The sequence below is a fragment of the Artibeus jamaicensis genome, unplaced genomic scaffold (genome assembly GCF_021234435.1).
Source record: "Artibeus jamaicensis isolate MK-2021 breed Jamaican fruit bat unplaced genomic scaffold, CSHL_Jam_final contig_465, whole genome shotgun sequence".
NCBI classification, from domain to species: domain Eukaryota; kingdom Metazoa; phylum Chordata; class Mammalia; order Chiroptera; family Phyllostomidae; genus Artibeus; species Artibeus jamaicensis.
The window spans coordinates 27,746,437-27,769,912 of record NW_026521843.1 but is presented as its reverse complement, the minus strand read 5'-3'; the positions used below and the strand labels follow the sequence as shown (position 1 = coordinate 27,769,912).

The following is a 23,476-nucleotide window of genomic DNA, read 5'->3' as shown; positions in this document are numbered from 1 at the left end:
ACCTCCGAGGGAGCCCACGCCCTGCACCCCAGACTCCGCACTGTCTGGATGACTCCTCTCCATACAGTTCACAGAGCTGATCTCTTCTAGTCCTCAAGGATCGGCAGAAATGTCATCTCCTCGGAGACACCATCTCTGACCATGCAGGTCGAAGTGGTCACTTCTGGCTCCGGTGTTCTCTCTAAGGCATTCTCCTGATTCTTTCTCTTTCTAATACTTTATTCTTTCCGTCAGTAAATATTTACGCATCACCAACCACGTGTCTGACTCTTTTCCGGGTGCAAGTAATACAGCAGCGGAACGACGTAGGGCTCAGCATGGCTTGAAATTATGTCATAATTTATTTATTTATGCAGTGCAATGATTCATTTACATACAAATTTTTCCATTACTCCCATGGATGAAGAAACCTCAGGAAGGAAAATGGGATTCCCCTCCTACTAGTTCTCGAAGCTTAACCTTTGTGGTCCAGTGGCTAGGCTCCTTTAAGAGAGTCCCATCTCCTGGGTGTTGGTGGGCTTCTGAGGAGGCAGCTAGCTTTGGGCAAAGGAAAGAAATAATGGAAACTGGTGTTTTGTAAATAAGGCAGAAGGTTCCACATATAAGTGAAGTCATATGGTATTTGTTGTCTCACTGACTTATTCACTGAGCATAATACCCTCTAGGCCCTTCCATGTTGTCACAAATGGTAACATTTCATTCTTTTTTAGGGCCAAGTAATATTCCATTATATATACATACTACATCTTCTTTATCCAGTCATCTACTGATGGACATTTAGGTTACCTCCGTATCATGGCTATTGTAAATAATGCTGCAATGAACATAAGGATGCATATATTTTTTTAAATCAGTGTTGTGGATTTCTTAAAAAAATAAATGAACAAGAAAAAAACAGAAAAGGACTCATAGATACAGAGAACAAACTGATGGTTGCCAGGTTGGGAGCTGGGTGAAAAAGGTAAAGAATTGAGAAGTAGAAATCAGTAGTTACAAAATAGTCATGGGGACATAGAGCACAGCATCAGGAATACAATCAATAATGTTGTAATAACTGTGGATGGTGCCGGGTGGGGACTGGGGGATCAATGTCATAAGTTATCTAAATATCTAACCACTATTCTGTACACCTGAAACTAATATAATATTGCATGTCAAATGCAATTGAAAAAAATAAAAATGATATTGAAAAAAACAAGTCAGAAGGGCTTGTTCCAGGAGACGTAAATTCCAAGGGGCAGAATGCAGTGGGAGCGAGGATTTCCTTTGAGGTTGAAACCCTGGTGCCTCCAACCCCGAAGCGGCCTGAGCTGGTGCGAACCCACACAGGGTTGGTAGGAACAGCGGAAAGCTATTAGCAGGCAGCACAGGATAACCACAGGGATTGTGACAGCAGCCTGAGCCTGTGAGAGCTGCCTCTGATTTTCTGGCCACAAAAACCCCAGGATTTTGGTACAATCCATGGGAAAGGAAATGACCCCAACAACTAATGTTGAACTTAGTGCAGACCTTGGCATGGGTGGAGCTGAGAGCCAGATTTGATGGGATTGAGGGAATCATCCTTTTCAACCCAAGTACCATGAAGCAATTCATATCAGTTGCTGCAGGGACCCACCTTACATCTCCCCCTCTGCTTCCTAAGTTGGCTTTGTTTAGTGTTGTATGACCAGTGCTAACAGAACTGACCCCTAGGGGCTCAGTAAATGCTTGGTCAGGGAGGACTCCGGAAAATTATAAATTAAAATGTTAACATGACTAATACTGGAAAAGGGATTATAGGCAATTTTAAAATGACCATTTAATCCGTCCAAGCTATAAATGCCCATCTCTTTTGACCTTAAACTTGCATTTCTAGGAATTTCTCCTATGGCGATACAACCATATGTGAGAAATTAGTCATATATAAGGCCTCTGTAATAACAACAGATCTGAAACAACCCAAATATCTGTCCATAGGGGACTTACTAAATAAATTGCAGTGAAATACTATGCAGATGAAAAAAGAATGTCTTTATGTAATGAAAAGGAAGGACCTCCAGGATGTATTGCTAAATGGAAAAGAACAGTAGATACATCAGCATGTGAATATGATATGTAAAAAAGAAAAAAATAACAGGTGGGTGGGTGTTTGTGTGTGAGTAACACGCCTCTGGAAGGGTACACAAAAAACAGTAACACAGGTTGCCTTTGGGAAGGAAAACTGGGGCTGGAGTCAGAGGGGGAGAGAAGGTTTTTGCTCATTATTTCTTGTTTTTAAAAAAATGTTAGTCATATTAATGTGTTTCCTATTTTTTAAATAAATATATTAATAGAATCATCTTTATTTTTACTCCTTTTTATTGTCTTATAAATAAGTGAATTTTTATTTTTTAATGACTGTTTTTAATATTTTAATTGTGGGCTCATCTGCCCACGATTTCTTTTTCTTTTTTCACAGTGGATTTTTTTAAATTAAATTCATAGGGGTAACATTGGTTAATAATAGTATATAGATTTCAGGTGTATACTGTATAATACAACAGCTGTATGAAAAGAAAATTTTTTTAAGAGGAAAAAGAGGTAACGGGGGAGCCCCACTGACAGAAAGTAAGATCTAATTGAAAAGGAAAAAAATCTACATTGGTTTTCATCTGGAAATGTGTTTTGAGGTGCCCCTTTGTATTAAGGATGTTAAACCGAAAGTGCTTGAGCCTTTTCATCAATGGAACAAGTAATAGGAATCATGTAGAGGGCTATATTTTTTCAAACATGTCCTGTGAATTCCTCTAAGTATAAGTGATTTAAAAATCTACTTACATTGCACTCTTCTCTTCAGACTTTATTGTCGTCAACATCTGTTTTTTAAGAGAAAACAGCTTTCATCCTGGGAGCACTGCTGAGCCCTGTCAAAGCTACTTACAGGAATCAGAAGTGTCTGCAGTCTGGGGGAGCGGGCTGCAGCCCACGTGCACGCCAGAGGCTGCAGTGTGGCCGGGGCAGGGACCGTGGTGAAGGGCTGGGCTCTGGAGCTCGCAAGAAATGAACTCAGGAGTGTTGGCAGTGGATGGGAAACCAGGGCTGTAGGAAATCAGGACTTTCAAGATGTGATTGGTTTACTAGCCAAATGAAAGAACACCCAGACTGACGATAATAGCCAAGCATCCTCAGAACCCACCTCCCTGTAATTCCCTTAACGCCACCTGCCCTCCTAGGCTTTCTAGTCTTCAGAGACACATCCCGATGATCCCCACCATGTTGAGTCATACAGTGTAATATATGTTGCCCTCATTTGCTAAGCAATAGATAATGCCTTCTTTAATTATGTCCCATCATAGAACATTTGAGCTGGAAGGGACCTCAGGGGCCATCTCCATTTTCTTCATTTTGCAAATAAAGAAACAGAGTCCTGGGGATCCAAGATGACAGTGGAGCAGGTAGATGTTACACTCACCTTCTCCCAAGACCAAACTGGTATTGCAACTAAAATACAGAGCAATCAACCTGAGTAACCAACTGAAGACTAACCAAAGAGAGTCCTTAAAAACCAAAGATTTACAGAACAAGCCACATTGAGACTGGTAGATGGGTAGAGATGTGAAAAGGGCCTCTGCTCCCATCGGCAGTGGCTGAGATTCCAGGGGGATGTCAGTGCTTCCCCCAGAGAAGTGTGGGGTCTCAACTCCAAGCCTGGTCCCCCAGTCCAGAGAAACAGAACTGGGAAGAGGTGCCCATATAACATCTGGCTGTGAAAATCACTGGGGAGTCTGTCTGCCAGGGAGTAATGGGGGTCTGTGAGAGACACGGGTGCCCTCTTAAAGGGCCAACACATGAGATCTCATTTGCAGCCACTCACCCTGGGCTCTGCAGGAGGGAGAAAGTAGCAGGAGAGACCGGTGTTTGTGGCTCTGGGAGAGAACTGAAAGGATAGCTGCCAGGACACCTGTGCTGAGTGGCTCTCCTACACCACAGATGCCATCTCCATTGGGTAGGAGCACTTTCTTCCATACAGCATCATATGGGGAATACAATAGCCCCATCCTCTGGACTCCTTATAGTTCCACCCCGCAGAGCTTGTGCCCTGCTAAGGAGTCAGCTGCCTGGGCCAGAGTGTAGAGGTCTAGACAGACTCAGGGAGTGTCAGTGGCTGAATTGTGTAGCTTTGAGGCAAGGGCAACTCCCTCTACCTTCCCCCAAGCCTGACCTGCATCTCCCCCTCACAGGAGATCCCCTAGCTCCATCATCCTGACTCCTGGCAGAATCTGGGACAGACTGCATTATATGGCTCTGGGACTCTAGGATGGGGGCCATTTTCCCCTCACATGCAGCACCCTCCCTTCATATAGTCAAATCTTGGTCTGTTTGAGCCTCATAACTCTGCTAGACTCACCCTGATGACTCCTTGAGACTCCACCTCATCACAAAGGTGTACAGATGGCAGTTAGACTTGGTATACTCTGGAACATTTGCTCAGTGGCCTCAGACACAGCACTGGCACAAGTCTGAGCAGGCATCAATCTGGTGAACACCAATTGCCCCTACCTGGTAACTCACGGAGAACCTACCTCATGCAACTCAAGTTCCACTAGCTGAGCCTCATGCAACTCAAGTTCAGTGGCTGAGCCTAATAGGCAGCCAACAGATGGAGGCAGGCAGAAGTGGATCTCAGGGTGCCTTGGGGCTTTTCCTGACCTGTCCACAGGCCCAGTGCTGGTAAAAAGCTGGCTTTGATGCACAGCTGGGTTCTTGCCATACATGCCCAGGCCTAGCAGAGGCAGCCACAAACTGTGGATTGCTTTATAGCTCAAACAGGTTGTTCAGGGCCATTCACAGGCAGCATCTGATATTGATCTGCACCATCATCCCTCCTAAGAAGCCCCAGAACCAACACACCCAGTGGCCAGCTTCAGACAATACCAGAGCAGATCCAATTAGCTTCACAGGTAGCATATCCAAAGGGAGATTTCTGCAGGCACCAGAGCCCAAGGAGGCAAAAACTGCTCTTTGTGGTCAGCACCAGCATAGCAGCTCATACACTGAGGTACAGGTAGATCCTTATAGCCAGTCAGTCTGAAGGTTAACCCCATGCATGAAGAGGGCAATAGAAATCAAGGCTCAGTTACAACAGGAAGGCCCACATAGCCCACATAAGGGACATTCCTGGAGCACCTAGTACAGGTGATCTAGGACACTGTGCCACTGGGTCCACAAGACACTCGCTACATAAAAGTGTCTAGAAGTGACTAGAAGTCATAGAAGATCTAGATAATACATTAAAACAAACACAAAGAAGCAGCCAAAATGAAGAGATGAAGAACCATGGCTCAAATAAAAGAACAGAAGAAATCTCTAGGAAAAGAGCTAAGTGAAATGGAGGCAAGCAATCTACTAGATATAGCATTTTTTAAAAATGGTTATAAAGATGCTCAGGGCCCTGGCTGGTGTAACTCAGTGGATTGAGTACAGGCCTGCAAACCAAAGGATTGAGGTTCAATTCCCAGTCAGGGCACATGCCTGGGTTGCAGGCCAGTTCCCAGCAGGGGACGAACAAGAGGCAACCATACATTGATATTTCTCTCCCTCTCTCCTTCCCTTCCTTCCCCTCTAAAGATAAATAAATAATTTAAAAAAAAAAACATGCTCAGGGAAGTTAGTGAGAACTTCAGCAAAGAGATAGCAAGCATAAAAAAGGACATAAAAAGCCTAAAAATGAACCAGTCAGAAATGAACAACAGAATATGTGAAATGAAGAATACTAGAAGGCATAAACAATAGGTAGGGTGAAGCCTCTGCTTCAAATTAGAAATTTGGAAGACAAGGTAGCAAATGACACCCAATCAGAGGGGAAAAAAAAGAATTTTAAGAACTGAAGATAGTGTAAGGGACCTTTGAAACAACAAAAAGTATAACAACATCTGTATCATAAGGATATCAGGAGAAGAGAAAGAACAATGAATCAAGAACCTATTTAAAGAGATAATGACTGAAAAATTTCTCAACCTGGTGAAGGAAAAAGACACACAAGCCCAAGAAGCACAGAGTCCCAAACAAGACAGATATAAAGGGGACCACAGCAAGGTACGTCATAATTATAATGCCAAAGGTTAAAGACAAAGAGAAAATCTTGAAAGCAGCAGGAGAATGATAGTTAGTTACCTACAACAGACCTCCCATAAGACTGTCAGCTGATTTCTCAACAGAAATATTTCAGGCTGGAAAGGATTGGCATGAAATATTGCAAGTGACAAAAAGCAAGGACATACAACCAAAACTACTTTACCCAGCAAAGCTATCATTTAAATTTGAAGAAGAAATAAAAAGAGCTTCCAAAAGAAGAAAAAACTAAAGGAATTCACTATCACCAAGGCAGTATTACAATAAATGTTAAAGAAAAATTTTTAAGAAAAAAATAACAGAGGAACACAGTTAAAAGAATAAAATGGCAATGAATACATACCTATCAATAATCAGTTTCGATATAAATGGCTTAAGTGATTCAATCAAAAGACATAGGGTAGCTGAAAGGATAAAACAACCACTGTGACATCAAGACCCAAACATACGCTACCCAGAAGAGACCCACCTCAGAATGAAAGATACACACAGACTGAAAATAAAGGGATGGAAAAATATTTCATGCAAATAGAAAGGGGGAAAAAAGCTGGGGTAGCAATACTTGTATCTGATTATGCTGATTTAAAAAAGTCAGTACCAAAAGGTATTATATATGATATGATATGATTCTATTTATATAACATTTGAAATGAAAAAATTGCAGAGAATTAGAACAGATGGCCAAAAGTTGCCAGGTTGCCAGAGGTTAGGGGCTGAGTGAGGGCACAAAGGAGGCAGTAGGCAGGGGAGGGAGGTGGGCGTGGTTATACGAGGCCAGAACTCCTCCCGGTGCTGGAACTGTTCTGTGTCTTGACTCTCATGGTGGACGCACAGGTTTACACAGGTGATAAAATTTCATAGAACTAAATACACACACGGCTGTGAGCACACACATGTGTAAAACTGGTGAAACCTGAATCACATGAGTAGATTACATCAATGTTAATTTCTTCCTTGTGATGTCGTAGCATAGTTTCATACCTAGTTAGGGATGTCTTGGAATTATTTTTTACAACTGTGTGTGAATCTGCAATTATCTCTAAGTGAAATGTTTAATTTAAAAAAAATAAAAGAAGAGCTTCCTAAGCTGTAAGGACTGTATATGTGTGTGCGTGTGTTGTTTTTATAGTAAGAATTGTAGGAGCACATTTACTGTTTCCTAAATATCAGATTATTCATTCTAGTACTGCTTGTAATAGCACAAGACTGGAAGTGACTTAAATACTTAACTACCTGTCCATAAAATAGTAGTTAAATAAATTACAGTGCATCTGTAGAATAGGTTTACACAACTTTGCAATAAAATGAGTAAGCTCTTCATATATACTAATACAGAAAAAAATTTTAATCTGTTTTTAAGTGAAGAAAAGCAAAATGAAGGATAATGTATATAGAATGATAGAATTTGTATTTTAAAAACAGCATTTGAATATATATTTAGAAATCTCTGGAAGTATATATGAAAAGCTATCATTAACAGTGGTCCCTACCTTTGTTTTGTTTGTGAGGCAGGAGCAAAAGGATGGAAGAAGGACAAAGGTGGGAGCTTGATTTCACTGTATGTCTTTGTGTATTTTGGGGTTTTTTTGAACATTTGACTAAATTATTCAATATATTAATTTAAAGTAGTAATTTTACAACTGATGCCAGTTGAGCTGCAGATCTCTCTTCCACGTGTCACAGAGTTTGCCTCAGTCCTTTGGTAGTGGGCCAGTGAACACGGGTATTCTAACAGCTGTTTTTCTCAGGCAGCATAAAGCGTTCAAGGCTGCCTGTGATACATGAGGTCTGCAGGTGGGGTGATGGGAGATGGAGTGGCCTGAGGAGTTGGAGAGTGTCCTGGAGAAGTTGGCATCTAAGCTGAGAGCTGATAATTCAAAGAAGAGATATAAGACCAAAAAGAAGGAGGGGGTACAGAGAGGAAATGCTGCTTATGCAGAGACACAGGGTAGGTGCCCAGTGAAATTGAAACTCAGCTTTGCCAGGAACAGCCCCTCACCTGCAGCTGCTCTGCAAAATCAGGCTTCTAACTTTGTCCAAGTGTCACCATTTTCCAGGAAGAAATGAAGAACTTACTGAGATGCATGTCTTCTCAGCCAATGCCAGTCCTAAGGGAGAATGTGTGTCTTTCACATTCACTTGACAATGTCACCCTCTGCAAGAAGGATGATACCCTCCGTGTCCCTGAACTTTTCATTGGTATCACATCTGTGGAACTGGGGGTCGGACTGTTTGCCACGTACCTGTGCCTCTCCTCTATCTGCCTCCTGTCATTATCTCTGAGGATGCAAGGACATCACCTTCATTACCCCCTGGGGCTTCCATCCCAGCCCTTTTAGTGAACTGCTACCCTGCCTAGTCACCTGGACTCCTGTGCACATTCACATCCAGCCCTGCCCAGAAGGAGCCCCGCCTGTGTGACAGGACGGCTTTTCCTGGTTTACAAGAGGCTCAATCCATGTACTCCCCCAATGGCCACTCTGTCTCATACCTCTAGGCCTTTGCACACACTGTTTTCTCTGCCTGGAACATAACTTAGAGCTCACTTCCCATGTGTTCAAGAAATACTATGAAGCACCTACTCTATGTGAGGTACTGTGTGAATTCTAGCATACAGTAGTGAACAAAACAGGCAAAACAAACAGACAAACCTGTTCTCACCAAATTTGCAGTGGCTGTAGGTGAAACTTGTATTCCAGGAAAACTGTTCTGACCTCTCAAGCAGTGGTGCTGTCCCTCCTATGTCGCTGCTGAGGCCCTGTCCTTCCCACTGGGGCAGCCGCCTTGTACAACACTCCATGGATGGAGCTATGGGGCAGACTTCCCTTACGGAAGATGGACCATCCTCCTTGAATACTGGCCCAGCTGGTAGCTCCTCCCAGGTCCCTGCCTGCCCAGGAGATAAATTCATTTCACAGAATCATTTGGAAGATTGAATGAGATAATTGGTTGCCAACTGTCCAGCACAGGGCCCCGGGCAAAGAAGATGAATACATTTGTATTCATTGTAGTGTAGTGATTACAAGCAAGAATTATGAGGTCAGACAGGGTTTAAATCTCAATGTAGTAGCATTTACTAACTCTGTGACTGGGAGCAATGGACTTAGTCTCTCTGTAATTCAGTTCCCCATCTATAAAATGGGGACTAATGATGATAGCAGATAAAATATTATGAAAAAGTAGAATGTGATTTCTAAGCGCTTTGCATTTATCATATCTGCAATCATCACAAAAATTCACCGTTATCATCCCCATTTTGCAGCTAGGTTTACACACTCACCAAGAATCACACAGCTGGCAATGGCGAGCGTGGCTGCCCATTACCATTCCAGGAGCATGTGACCCCTTCCCTCACCCCGGGCTTCTTAGTGGTGTCACCTTGGCAGGTTATAGAAAGTCAATGAAGTGATATGTGTGAAGCACTTGGCACAGTGTTTGGCAGCTGGAAAGTGATCCATAAATGTTAGTGATGCTCACAACTACTATTGCTACTACCATGAATTTGCTCAATAGCAAAATGGTTTCATATGTGAATAAAGACTTAATGAAGGGAGTAAAGCCTTTTGTTTTCTCCAGTCAGATCAGCAGATAGAGCAGCTCCCAGCCAGTGAACTCAATGAAGGGCAATTAATTTTCCCATAAATGTTTCAACAGTCACCTGAATTGTATAAAGCATAATAGTGGACACAGCAGATAGTTGGGAGATGTTATTGCCCAGCAAATGGGCTCCCACACCTGGTAACACAGGCTGACCTCCTGGTGAGGGTATCAGGCCATCAGAAGGTTTTTCCTGAGTGCCTCCTATGTGTCCAGGCACTGGAGAGAGCAGGGAGGGGAGGGTGGAACGGGGGCAAATGCAGGAGTCAGAGAAGACTGAGTGACGGTCTAGCATTCAGGGGCACCGTGAGACGTTAAATGATGCTGCCTGGCACGCATGCCGCTCCAAGCTAACCACCAACGCAGTAAGAGCTACGAATACAAAGAAGAGGAGATGACATGGGCTGGAAGGCTGATTGGAGAAAGAGAACCCTGATAGTTGGTAGGATGTGGGCAGGTAATGAGGAATACGAACAGGAAGGTCATTCCAGAAAGGGACAAGGAAATTAGCAAACATCTGGAACCAAAATACATCCCGAGGCTTCTCTGTTGAGGATGGTAAAAAGGTAGATGGGACGGAGTAGGAGTGGGGAGGTAGGGTTGCATGGGGGACAGGGAAAGCCAAGGTGCAATGGACAGTGGGGGATGGGAAGCCATTGGCTTCCGACACAGCCAGAAGCAACAGGAAGCTGGAAAACCCAATCCGCCGAAGGGTGCTGGTCACCCTATGAAGCTGCATGCCCGCTAAGAGCATGGTGCCTGGCCCCCAGCAGGTGCTCACCAGCTGTTATCCAAGTGGAGCTTCGGTCAGATACTCTACAAGGCAGGTGTCAAGACAGGGCCAGGAGTGGGGGGGGGGGTCCCATTTCAGAGTCCACTGCCCCCCCCCCCAGATGATACAGGAGGCTAGAGACTGGAAGACAGCAGATAGATGTTAACAGCAATTCAGTCCAGACGCTCACTGTCACTGCATCTCCGGCACCAAGGGCAGCACCTAGTAGCTGGTGGGTACTGGTATGCATTGGTCCCTGAAGGAATAAAGAGAATTCTTGGGACACTTGTGTCCCTGTGCCACCATAGCCCTCTCCCACCACCAGTAGGAACAAGCTCAGGATGTCGTCAGGTCTCTGTTACACATAGTTCCCTGTGTCCAAGATGCCTCACACCAGGTAGCATTCCTTCAAGGTTAATTCCCCCCCACAGCTGTCCAGTGCAATAGCCACGACTGGCTACTTGAAATGTGACTGGTACATCTGAAAACATTTATACCATTTTAATTAATTTTAATGTAAAAACTGATCATGGAAAGCTGAATCAAGTTGTTTGGAACAATTTGGGTACGTGGAACTACTTTCAACTGTCAGTTTGATGGAATGTAATACAATGAAGTGTTTCAGATGAAATCTAGTGGCTGAACAGAGATATACTTGCTGTACATGTAAAGTATACACTAGATTCAAGGGTTAAGATGCAAAAATATGTGTATATCTCTCTCACAGTTTTCGATTGTTTAATACATGTCAAAAGAATAATATTTTAGATGTAATTGGGTTAAACGATATGTTAGTAAAAATATCTAATTTTTATTTTTCATTGAGGCTTCTAGGACTTTTTAAATTTCATGTGTTTTGCATTATATTTCTATTGGACAGTGGTGGCTCAGACCTTCCTTTCTTCCCAAACTAATTAAAAGGGGAGGGTGGCACAGGATTTGGGGGAAGAAACTCCCAGAAGGAAAGAACCTGACAACCTCTAGGAAAGCACCTGACGTTGACCTTTATTCAGTTATAAAAGCAGCTCGTTCGTGCTGTGTGCCCAGCACTGACGCATTAACTCAGTCTCACAGCAATCCTGTAAAGAAAGAACTTTATTATCTCTGCCTCACAGATGAGAAAGCTGGGGGGACAGAGAGGTTAAGTCACTTGCCCAAGGTCACTCAGCCGGCAGGTGGCAAATTCAGAGTTTTTAGTCCAGTCTGCCTCTGGGGTCTGAGCTCTAAACTCCCAAGAGAGAGTGCTTCTAATTTTAGATTCTTGCTATCAGTCCAGTCCTCCTGTGTATCAGTGTCAGATTGAATTCCACTCTCCCCGCTTCTAAATATTCATGACTTCACTTCCCTCAGCCACATCTCTCGCACATCTCACATTCCTCACCTCAGCCATGCTGACTCGGTCCCCAAGTTCTGCTGGCCGGTCCCCCCTCCCCACCTGCCTGGCCTGGCCCCTGCGGCATGGTGCTTACATCACCCAGACGGGAACCTTCCGAATGGGACCATGGGACTTTTTTCAACCCCTCAAGATTAAATGTGATTTTTAAAAATGTACAGCCGTGACGAGTGACATTTCGGTTGGATGTGGGGGTGCAAGAGAAGATCAGAGGAACAGTGGAGAGATATTCTTTCCCTCACACAGTGTTACAGACTCAAGGCTGGCAACCTTGTCTGTTTAACAAAAAAGGACACAGAGGCTGGGACCTGTGAGCAAGGGGGACTCGCTGTGTGGGAGGGCATGAGGGACTCCAGGTGAGCAATGGGGTGGGGGTAACTCGGTGAAACGGAGACGATGCTGGGGACACAGCTCACTCAGGCTTATCACTAGCCAGGAAGAAGCAGTCACTGGTCTCTGCTCACCCAAATATCTGTTCCTCGGCACCTGGATACCACTGCCTCCTGCGAGGGCCCCACACCCAAGTGTTGCCACCTGTGTCCCCAGAGAGTAAAGCAGGCACACATGATATGCCCTCCGTGGGACAGTCAGATAAGACCGAGGGATTGCTTACCAGAGTCGGTAATTTGTGCAGACGCCTGACTGGATGGGTGAGAGCTGGCCGAGGCCCCTTCTTTCTCAGGTTCTCTGTCCCCTGCCAAGGGCAGAGGAGGGTGCTGCATGGCAGGTGCACCCCAGCATGACTGAGTCTCTTGAAAGGGGCAAGAGTGAGAGCATAGGCTCAGACGGACCCTCTAAACAGCTCTCAACGTGACTGGAACCAGCTCAGGCCTTCAACTGGGAAGGTTCCGATTTGAAGACACTGAGCCGGAGGCACTCCAACTTGGTCCGATGAGCAGCTTCCAGCCAGTCCAGAGCAGGCACTGGTTGTTTTCCTGGTATTCCTGAGTGTTTGTTGAACCACGAGGTCGTGAAGCCTTTGTCTGCAAGGAACAGCTAGCAGTGACCATCGAGGGGGAGAGAGATCGAATGGCCAGATGAACTTCCCAGCTAGCAGTCAGCGGGGCCAGGGACCAAGGAGTAGGGGGTGAAAAAGAAATTCAACTGAACAAACAAAGATTGAGCTCACACTATGTGCCCAGCTCTGCAGCTGGAAGCAAGACATCCCATCGCACAAGGCAGAGCCTGGGACACACTATTATAAAAGGCACAGTGTGGGAAGGGAGACCTGTGACTGAGGTGCCCAAGTGCTGAGGTGGCCCCGTGAGCTGGGCCTTGGGGAACAGGGAGGATTATTCTAATAGGTGGGTTTGGGGTGGGCCTTCCAGACAGAGAGAACCACGAAGCAAAGGCAGAGAACGGGACGTTCGTGGAAGACGTGCAGAGAACAGTTGGCAGAGATGAATGGGAGATGGAGCTGGACTGGGGAGGTGGGAAGAAACCTGCCTGTCTTAGTAAAGTTTGGGAACATGGACCATGAAAAGTTCAAAGGCAAGAGACAGTGTGTTTAAGGAGGTGGCCAGTGACCCTGTGAGGAAAGGTAGGTGGGCCGTAGAGAAAGAATGAAAGAAAAGAGCAATGTGCCCGCCAACTTTCATAGTCATTATCCCTCGGTCAGTAGCCACATGTGTTAAGCCGTAGATTGTAAGATGACAACGCATGCTCTTTGGTGTTCCCTGTGTTAGACCTCTTAAAGGTTCAGAATTTCCTAAAGTTGGGGGCACCTGGGACCTCTGATAGGAGAGGTAGGATGGGCCTTCCTGAAACAGGACCCAGCTTTTCCACCAGGCGATGGCAAAAGGCAGCCATTGGCACTAACCAGTCACACCCAGCGCTCCTCCTGCAGCAGCATCAAATCCCCCTAAGTCCCACCTGCCTGCCTCTGCTGGTCCTCAGGGCACAGTCGTGCCAGGGGAAGCCCAAGTATGGCCTGCTTTGCAGGGGAACCAGAGACAAAGCCACGCGAGACCTAAGAGTAAACAGGTAACACCAGCTACTCGGCGGGTTTCATGATGTTCCTCAAGGGCAAAGCCCTTCACTGTAAAGAAGGAATCCAAGATTTCATGGTTTTGTTTTATTCATTACGTACTTATTTTAGGAAACCAAAGGTGAATTAAATGCTGTCTTCCCTCAACTCTTTGATAGGTTGCTTTAGGAATACTTCAGTGTTTTTAAATTCTCGGAGGAGAAAAAAGTAATTCTGCAGTTTGGTTACGTTAAAACTTCCCTAAGAGGGCCATTTACTTCCTGTCCCCTCCCTCCACTCTCTGAGGCCAGCAGCAGGCCAGAGAGAGGAACTCGAAGCATTTGGGCATCTTCCCCTTCACCACCCGCGGCCAGGGTCCCCGGTGCCCCCCTTCCTGTTGGTTCACGGTGAATGGCAGATTCCTCTGTCCAGGGTCGGGTTTCCAATCACCATGGAAACAAACTCGAGGCAGTTTCATTAATCATTTAGAGCACGAGAAGTCTAGGTCAGTCTGATTGCAGCATATAGGGTATCATCTCTGGGCCACATGGGACTCAGTCGATTTGAATTAAAAAAGATTAAGCTGCCCTGGGCTGCCTGGCCCCATCAGTTTAAGTTCTCATGTAACAGTGGTCTCTGGAGCCGTATGGATTAGTGAGTGAAGCTATGCATTTATGTGGCAGGATTCAGTGAAATGTGAGACGGCTGCAGGTGTCTGAGGGGAAGAGGACAGGGATCGCATAGTTTTTTTTTATACTTGTTGCTGTTCTTTTGAAACTGGAAACAATAACTCAATTTTATTTCTCCAGTGACAGTTACCACTCTTGCTGACCATGAAATGGAACATTTGTTACCCGGGGTTTATGGTTCGAGACGGAACGGACTTCGAGGAGTGGGGAGCGGCCGTGTCCCAAGCCTGCTCCAGGGTGGCGGGTGAGAATGCTGACATTTTTTTCCTCCCTCCTTTCCTATGGAGTGGTAAGAAATGCATCGAATAAATATTGAAGACATTTTCGTTTTGCTCGCATCAAGATTTATGGGCCCCAGGAAATTGACTTAGAGGCAGCTACAAATCAATGGGACTCTGAAAGAGTTGTTTGGGGACCCCTCAAAACGAACGCCCCCCCTTCCAAAGTACCTATCTTATTTATGGGCCTCTCCAGGACTTCAAAGACGTTCAGTAACTTAGGCCAGACTGTTTTATTGCTTCGTGAAGCTAAGATGTTTCAGGGGGAAGATGCAGATTATGGTGTGTGAGGAAGCCTGTCTCGGGCGGTGGGCAAAAGCTTCTTACAGAATCACTCCTAAATCTTCGCAGTCGACTGGGCATTGTCTGCAGTCCCAGGTGCTAAGCCCAAGATAGAAAGAACTTTTGTACTCTCTTCTCCCCACCCCCTTTCTTGGACCAACCGCCTGGGACGAGCCAGGAGGGAGCTGGACCTGGTAGAGATCAGTTATAGAGTTCTCTGGGGTGTTTCCACCGGCCTGCTCTTTCCTCTCTGGTGTTTTGTTTCTCTCTTCATCGTGACAGTGACAGTCCTGAGGTCTTTGCTGACATGCCAGAAGGCAGGGACCAACCTGAGTCTGCATCTGGGCCCTCATTTAGCAAGGACAGCTCGGGGCGGTAGACGAGGCCAGGAGTCCGGAAGCCCGGGTTCTCCATCCAGCCAGGCTACCGCCACCTGGCTGTGCACCTTGGGCAGGCCATACTTCCTTCTGTGCCTCTGTTTTCTCATCTCTAACATGAGAAATGTGACTGTCTTTCTCTGGTTCTATGGCTCTAAAATCCCTTCCCACTTACTGAGCGCCAGATGGCTCCCAAAGGGGAGAAAATCTGGCCCCAGCCTCCAGGAGCCCGCGGTGGGCAGGTAGCGCAGAGGAGGCATGAGCGCAGGTCTGCTGCTCCAACTAGGGTTGGCCTTTCCTTCCCCCGGAAGCTATGACAGACAGGACTCAGGGCAGCCCTCAATGTGCCGCTCTCTCCTGCCACCGTCACCTACATGGGTGGTGGCCGTGGCTCTCTAAACAGCCTGCAACTCTGCTGGAGCGGGGTTCTGTCTTCAGAATTGGTTCCACCGGCAGAGGGCTGAGCCCCCAGGAGACCTTGTGAACAAAGCATTGCTTTGATTGACTAGATATAGTTCAGCTAGAGAACTATTAGCTGCCAGAGTTTGTTCAGAGAGAAGAAAGAACACAGTGCACAGGAAACCTAGAGGTAAAGTTTCCAGAAGAGGGTACCAGCAGAGACTCGAAAGAGGCAATATAGCAGATTGATTTAATATGCAGATGAGGTGCTTGAATGGTGGGCATGTCTATCTAGTTGTGACTTTGAGCAAACCATTGAGCTGTAAGAGCCCAGCTGCTGGAGTCAAATGTCCTGGTTCCGGTCCTGTCTCTCTCCCTTGTTGCCGGTGCAGGCTTAGTTAAGTGGCTTTATGTGGGACTCTGATCCCCGCAGAGTACTGCTTCGAGAAGGAGGACTTAACACCTGCAGGCACTGGAGGTGCTGCCAGCACGGAGCCCTCAGCTCCATGCCTTCTCAGAGGTTGTTTTAGCTGAAGAGAGTGGTTGACTTGCCTCATGTCAGGCCCTCTTCCGGGGGCAGCCTGTGTTCAATGATTGAGTGACCAGCATTAGCGTCTAAAGGTCTGTCCTCCCAGTGCTAACTTGGAACAGCTCTGCAGAGCTATCCCAGCTCCAGAAGTCCCTGGGGAGCCAGCTGGGACCTTTATTGGAACTGCATTGCAGCCCAGCTTCCCTCTGCCCAGTCCTCCTTCCATCCCCTCCCTTCTTCCACAGGAATTAGCCCCAAAAGCACTCTCTGATGCATGTCCTGCCCACTAATTGGTACTTTCCATCTCAGAGTTTGTATCCCAGGAAACCTAATCCATGACATTGCACAGCTCTCTGAGCCACATTTCCTCATCTAAAACACTGAGGCGACAATAGTGTCCATCCCACAGAGCTGGGCTGCAGACTAAATGAAATGATCCATGCGAAGCTTCTATATGCCCATGGACTAGCTCTGCAACTCCCAACTGATACAAACTCCTTATTTTGCAGATGAACTTGACTTGATCTTGAAGAATGAAATATGGGTCCATGGAGGAAAAATTAATGAAATGGTAGAGATGCCAGTTCTTCCTAAATATCCCCCTCTCCTCTTTCAGTGATGATAGAACACTGGGTTTTTTTTTTTACCTGGGCACATGACCACCCAGAGTAAAAACCACATTTTTCAGTTCCTCCAAAAGATAGATGCGTCCATGTGATTAAGTTCTGGCCAATGGAATATATAAAAAGGGAGTATAGGCAGCTTCTAGAGAGTGTCTTTGAAGACAGGAAGCCTGTCCTCTCTTTTTACTTTTTCTTGCTGAAATGTGGATGTATGAAGGAGCTCCAGCAGCTGTTTCAAGCCACAAAGGGACCTTGGAGATGGCAACCATAGAGCAGAGCAACAAGACGGAAAGACGCTAAGTCAGCCACGCCAGCCCTGCCATGCTTGCAGACTATCACGTGAGAGAGAAGCACACCGCTGTTGCCTTGGGTGTTCTCTTACTTGGTTCCAAATCTAATCCTAACCAACACACAGGGACTTCCAATTGGAAAAAGAGACCATGAGCAGAAACTCAGAGGTACAAATGGGTATAGAGCATTCACAGGACAGGAAAGAGGTTAGTCAGTCAATAATAAGATGAATAATACTTTATGTTCACGTCGGCTTTGCAGTTTGTAAAGCACTTTCAACTTCTTTGCCATTCCATCTTTCTAACTGTATAAGCTAAGGGACATTTATCATCTCCACTTTACAGTTGAGGGAACCGAGGCTCAGAGAGAGAAATGATTTTCCCAACTTCACAAAAACCAGAAAACAGCAGAATCAAAGCCGGAATCCATGACTTTTGAAGCCAGGGGCTGGGTTTCCCCGACTGCCTTTGACAACGCACTCAAATCAGTGTAGCTAACAATGCTCTCACCTAAAATGTGGGTCCAGCACGTTCACGGTGCTTCATACCTGGTTTCGACTGCTTCCAAGGCTCTTGCATTCTTTCATTTTCTTTACTAACATTAATTGACCACCTACAATGTAATAAACACCAGGCCTTATCACGCCAGGTGCTTTTACATGCACTGCTCTCTGTTCTCACTCAAATTAGCTCTTTATCCTACAGCTCCAGTTTCTGTTCTGTATCAGGCCTCTGCCTCCACAAAGCCTTCTCTGGGGGCCACAAGAATGAGCCATTCACTCTTCCATTGGCCTCTGTCGCCTCCCGAGGCAGCTCCCGAATGGACTCATGCAATGAACCTTTTAACCAGATCTGGGCCAACCCCAGAGAGGAGGATTCTGAGAGTGGGTTCTGGAGAAGTCTGCTGGTTTTAGGCCAGGAAAAAGAGATAGTCTGGGTTTGAACTGATATATAAGAAACTGTATTATTTTTCTAGGGCTACTATAACAAATGACTGTAAACTGGGTAGCTTACAGCAACAGAAATTTGTTTTCTGACAGTTCTGGAAGGTAGAAGTCCAAAATCAAAGTATTAGCAGCATTGGTTCCATTTGGGTGTTCTGAGTGAGAATCCGCTCCGTGTCTGCCGGCCCCCCCCCCAGTATTTGTAGCATTGTTCGGTTTGTAAAGGTACCATGGCAATCCCCGCCTCCACCTTCAAATGGCCTTCGCCCTGTCTCTGCCTCTGTCTCAAGTTTCTCAGAAGGACCCTAGCCATGGGGTTAGGGCAGCGGTTTTCAATAATTTTCATCTCCTGGCACATGTAAACTAGTTACTAAAATTCTGCAGCACACCAAAATATATTATGTGATATTTTTTGCCAATCTGACCAAAAAAAGAGGTATGATTTTGACTGATTTACCAAAAAAAGTAATTGCCTACCATTTTGCTCCAAAGTGACTTTTTTCAAAAATCAGGTGCCTACACTTGTATATAAGGATTTCTGGTACCAAGAATTAACCAATCAGATACAACCTTGTAATGCAACTTGACCCATAAGATGCAACTCTGTTCTATGACCTATGTATGTATGGTTCAGGACAGAGCATTTACTCTGGACAGCTATTGTTATGTTGGCTGTTGTCATTTTTTTATTCGACAATCTCAGGGAAAAGAAGCCAGTGACCCTGACTAAATAGTCTTGCACTACATGTTTTAAAACTTCTTATGGCCCTCCAGTGTGCAGGGACAGACCAGCACACTGGCTGAAAATTGCTGGATTAGGACTCACCTACACCAGTATGATCTCCTGTCAACCTTTTCTCATCAGCAAAGACCTTGTTTCCAAATAAGGTTACATTCACAGGCACCAAGCATTAACACTTCAGTATTTCTTTCTGAGAGACACAATCTGACCTACAACAAAACTCAAGCCGGGGCCCTGGAACCAGAGAGACTAGTTTCTAACCAGCTCAGCCTCACCACCCGTGAGACCTCGGACAACTGCGATAACTCTCTGAGCCTCGGATTCATTTGTGGAAAAGAACAGCACCAAGTAGGAGAGAGGTTAAGAGGCTTAAATGAGAAAATAAAAGCAAAAACAACATAAAACGCCCAGCTCATGGTTTTTCTCTCCCTTCTCGGGATGGATATATGAAAGAGTGAGGGAAGGGAAGAGAAGAGCTAAAGATACTTCGTGCCATTGGGAAGACACAAGATGGCAGTTGTCACCTTGCCCTGCAAATTAGCATGATGACCAAGAATCAGAACCAGCCCTGTGGAGTATCTTATTTTGCCATGTATGATGTGCACCCACATTTTTGGCCCAAACTTTCAGAGGAAAACAATCTTTTGTTTTAATTTTTTTTAATTCAATTACTTATTCACTTATATTTAGATACTTGTTTTTGTATTGTACAAGAATTTTAGCATTTATTTTTTAACATCTTACGGTACAAGAAATTTTATATAACAAATAATTAGAAAACATGAGAACAGATACGAGATATTTCAGGTAGTACCACATGTGTAAGGCACATTTTCTAATTTTTCCCTAAAAATTATGGGCAAAAAAGTGCACATTATACAGAGCAAAATATAGGTACATCAGAGGAATTATTTAGAAGAGGGCAGCTGCCTCTCTGGGTTCCAACCTAGTTCGTGGCAACATAACTAAAGGCGCCAAGGAGCTCACAATTATTGGTAACTACCAGACCCATTATGGAGCCTCCCTCAGGAAAATGGTGAAGAAAATTGAGATCAGCCCACACACCAAGTACACTTGCTCCTTCTGTGGCAAAAGCAAGATGAAGAGACGGGCTGTGCAGATCTGGCACTGTGGTTCCTGCAAGAAAACAGCCACTGGTGGTGCCTGGACCTCCAATGCCACTTCCACTGTCACGATCAAGTCTGCCATCAGAAGACAGAAGGATCTGAAAGACCAGTAGGAGCTCCACCATTTGAAACATTGCTAGCCTAGAATGAGTGTGTTAATGTGTGTTAAATAAATACATAGGGAAGCTGAGCTGCCTGAAGGACAGTGTACAGTCTGGAACTGACTGGTTTCCAGTAGCTAAAACTGGTTGGTGAATTTAAAGGAGGCACTATCAAAGCCTGTTGAGCCCACACCTTCTCCTGGGCCTGAAGCTCCTAAGGAAAGGAGGAGGGCAAGGTCAGGACAAGGGAAGAGACCTGGGATCCAAGAAGCACAGATCATGTCAGGGAAGATGAGGAAACTGGAGCTGATCAGCACCAGGTCACATCAAACGGGTCAGAGGAGCCTTGAGAACCAGCCCCAGGCAGATGGGGGCACTCTGGATGGGCCCTCCTTACACACTGGGGAGGGGGCAATGTCTCAGAGGGGAAAGGAGAGAGGACCACTGCCATGTCAGGCCGAAGGGCTGGGTAGACATGCTGCATATGGTGGCATTCTGGATGCCTCCCGTGGAGCCCAGGAGTAAACAACCAGAGAAGGCAGCGGAGGAGCTGGGTTTCTGTGAAGGAAGGGCAGGGAAGAACAGAGAATGGGTTGGATGTCAGGCTGCATGCCCACCTGGCCAGTCTGCGCCAGGGTCGGTGAGAAAGGACAAGCATTCCAGGGCTTCGACAGTGCTTTGTATCACCACCTAGTTCTATCAAAAGTTCTCCAAAGTCAGTCTGGGCAGACATTGACCCATGACCCCCCCCCCAATCATCCCTTGTCCCTCATACTCCCTACCTCTGCTCACGGCACCCATGCCACCCAAGCACGAAGCTGCAGTGCTTGACCATCCTTGACCTCCCCTCTCCTGTGGCTCTGCGGTGTCATCCATGAGGATAAGGACTGGGTCTCACTCACCTTTCAACCCCCAAACAGTGCCTAGCCCCAAGGCTCTCTCATTCAAACTGTTCAATACCTGCACACATTACCCCACTCCTCACCAGAAAGGAAAGCAATGCTGTATAAGGGGCAGAATAAGAGGAGCATTTGCCCCGCAGGTTTAACTCAAGGGGAGTGAGGGGTAAAAAAGTACAGAGCAGGAGAGGGCATGAAGAAGGAGGGACTCAGCCTGAGGAGCTGGCCAATGTGCCGGGTTTGAGCAGGTGTCTGTTTTCACATCAAATCCTTCCACACCAGAGAGCATTCAATGACCACTTTTAAAACACAGGGTAAAGGGCAGTTTACTAAGTATAAGAGCCACAGAGCTCTCTCCTGACTCTTATAAGGGCACTAATCCCATTCATGAGGTCCCCACCCTCATGCCCTCAGCTAATAAAAATCATCTAACAGAGGCCCCACCTCCTAATACCACCACATTGCGGGGTAAGTTTTCAACATATGTACTGGGGAGACCCAAACATTCGGTCCAGATTAGGGATAAAAGAACAGCTCCCCGGATTTCATTCCCAGGTTGGCACTTCTCCTAGACCTCACGGTCTAGGAGATTGAAAGTCCTCAGAGGTCACCCCAATGTGAAATCCCCTCCCCAGCTCTTCCTTGCTCACATCCAGGGATGCAGGCTTCCTCCCTGCCCAGCGGCAGTTAGGAAGTCGCTCTTCCTCCCAGCCAGCCACAGTCAGCCTCCCTGTCCCCAACCTGGGGACACACCAAGCACAGCTGACCCTTCTTCCACATAGCAGACTTCCAACATCTCTCCATAGAATGTGGCTTTAGACAATTTTGACCTGATTCTTCTGTGTGAGGGCTGTCCAGGCACCAGAGTAAACTCAGAGCTCTAATGGCTTCAAGACAGAAAGTTGGGGAAGGCACTTCATTTCCGTGCCTCAGTTTCCACCTATATAGAATAGGATTATGTGAAATGAGCTAGCACCCAGCTCCCAGGATTGGCAGGAAGACTGCCTGAGATGACCTAGTGCAATGCAGGGCACACCACAGGGCCCAACACACGTCAGCCACTGATTTCCTATCTGTATGTTTTAACATTTTTAGTGGAATTATATTGTATGTAATCTTTTGTGACTTGATTTTCTTCACTCATTTGGTATGAATACTTCCCTCCATCATTAAATATTCTTCAAAGCATTTTTAATGGCTGTCATATTTTATCCCAGGAGTTATGGTCATTTCTTTAATTACTCTCAGAGAGAGTTCTTCTGTAACTACTTTTTTAACCCAGGCTCACAGGTCTGAGCCACCAAAGCAGAGGCATGGGGGCTCCTTCAGTGCTACTGAGCCTCCAGCCCCCACCCTCCGGCATCCATCACCCTCAGCCTGCGCCTGCCCCCTTCTTCCTCTCCTCAGCTGGAATCAATTGCCCTCCCTTCCTGCCTGTGCCTCCTGCCTCATAGCATCAATCAACCAACAAGCCACCACAGTGTGCCCAGCCCAGTGCCAGCAACGCCAGGGCGCCGCGGGGACGGAAGGCGAGCCTGCCTTCCAGGACCCTGTTCTCTGTCTGGGGAAGTAAACTGTGTACAGAAGAACCGGGGAGGTGGAGCACTGAGGGGGGGGGGTCCTCAGAGAAGCAGAGAGGAGGGGTGTGCGAACTGGCGTTCCCTGGGAGCCCTGGGCTCAAGAACCAGAGGGCACTTGAGAAGGTGCGCCAGCAGGAGCAAGGTGCACGTTGACTGGCTGGGTACGTGGAGTCCGGGAGGGGTTGGGGAGCGGGCTGTGTGGAGGGGACAGCTTGGCAGGAGCACAGCTGCAAGTCCTCATGGGGTCCCAGTGCTGCCGGGCTGATGGAACGGTCCTCCGCTTCACAGCCTGCCTCGAGCTGGATCGGGGGCCCCAGCTCGGAACTAATGCCCCCGGGGGCCGGGGGCAATCATTTCGAAATGAAGGTAATGATCCAATTAGTGGTTATCCATCAAGTTCAGTTATCTTTCCTTGGGCTGGGGAGCAGAGAAGCTGAGTAAACACGTGCCTTGGACTGTGACATAAAACCAGACCCCCTCATGCTGGAAAATGAGTTCAAGATGCTGGCTGAGCCTCCTCTCAGGCCCACAGGTTAGCGTGTCGGCGGCCCAAAGAGGCAGAGAGCCACCAAGCTCAAAAGGAGCAGGGTCTCTGAGGCCACAGCAGCTCCCGACCTAGGACCCGCAGTGCCACTGTGAGAATGGGGAGACACCTGAGTACCTGTGGATCTGGCATCATCACCACAGCCAGAGTCTGACCTGTGTCCCATTCAGAGAATTTGGTTCCACTCAGCCTTGTCCCCGAGGCCCCAGCTCTGAGCTTCCCCAAGCACTGGCCAGCTGCCCCAGCTTCCCCTC

At 46.5% G+C, this 23,476-nt stretch overlaps 1 protein-coding gene across 1 annotated transcript; it reads left to right on the top strand.

Moving 5' to 3' along the window:
- The first annotated feature begins 7,899 nt into the window (after positions 1-7,899).
- Positions 7,900-20,211, top strand: LOC119060889 (60S ribosomal protein L37a-like). Its single transcript, XM_037161246.2, has 2 exons — positions 7,900-8,038; positions 19,922-20,211. Exons 1-2 carry the CDS (start codon positions 7,900-7,902, stop codon positions 20,209-20,211), a joined length of 429 nt encoding a protein of 142 aa, XP_037017141.2.
- Positions 20,212-23,476: the final 3,265 nt, after the last annotated feature.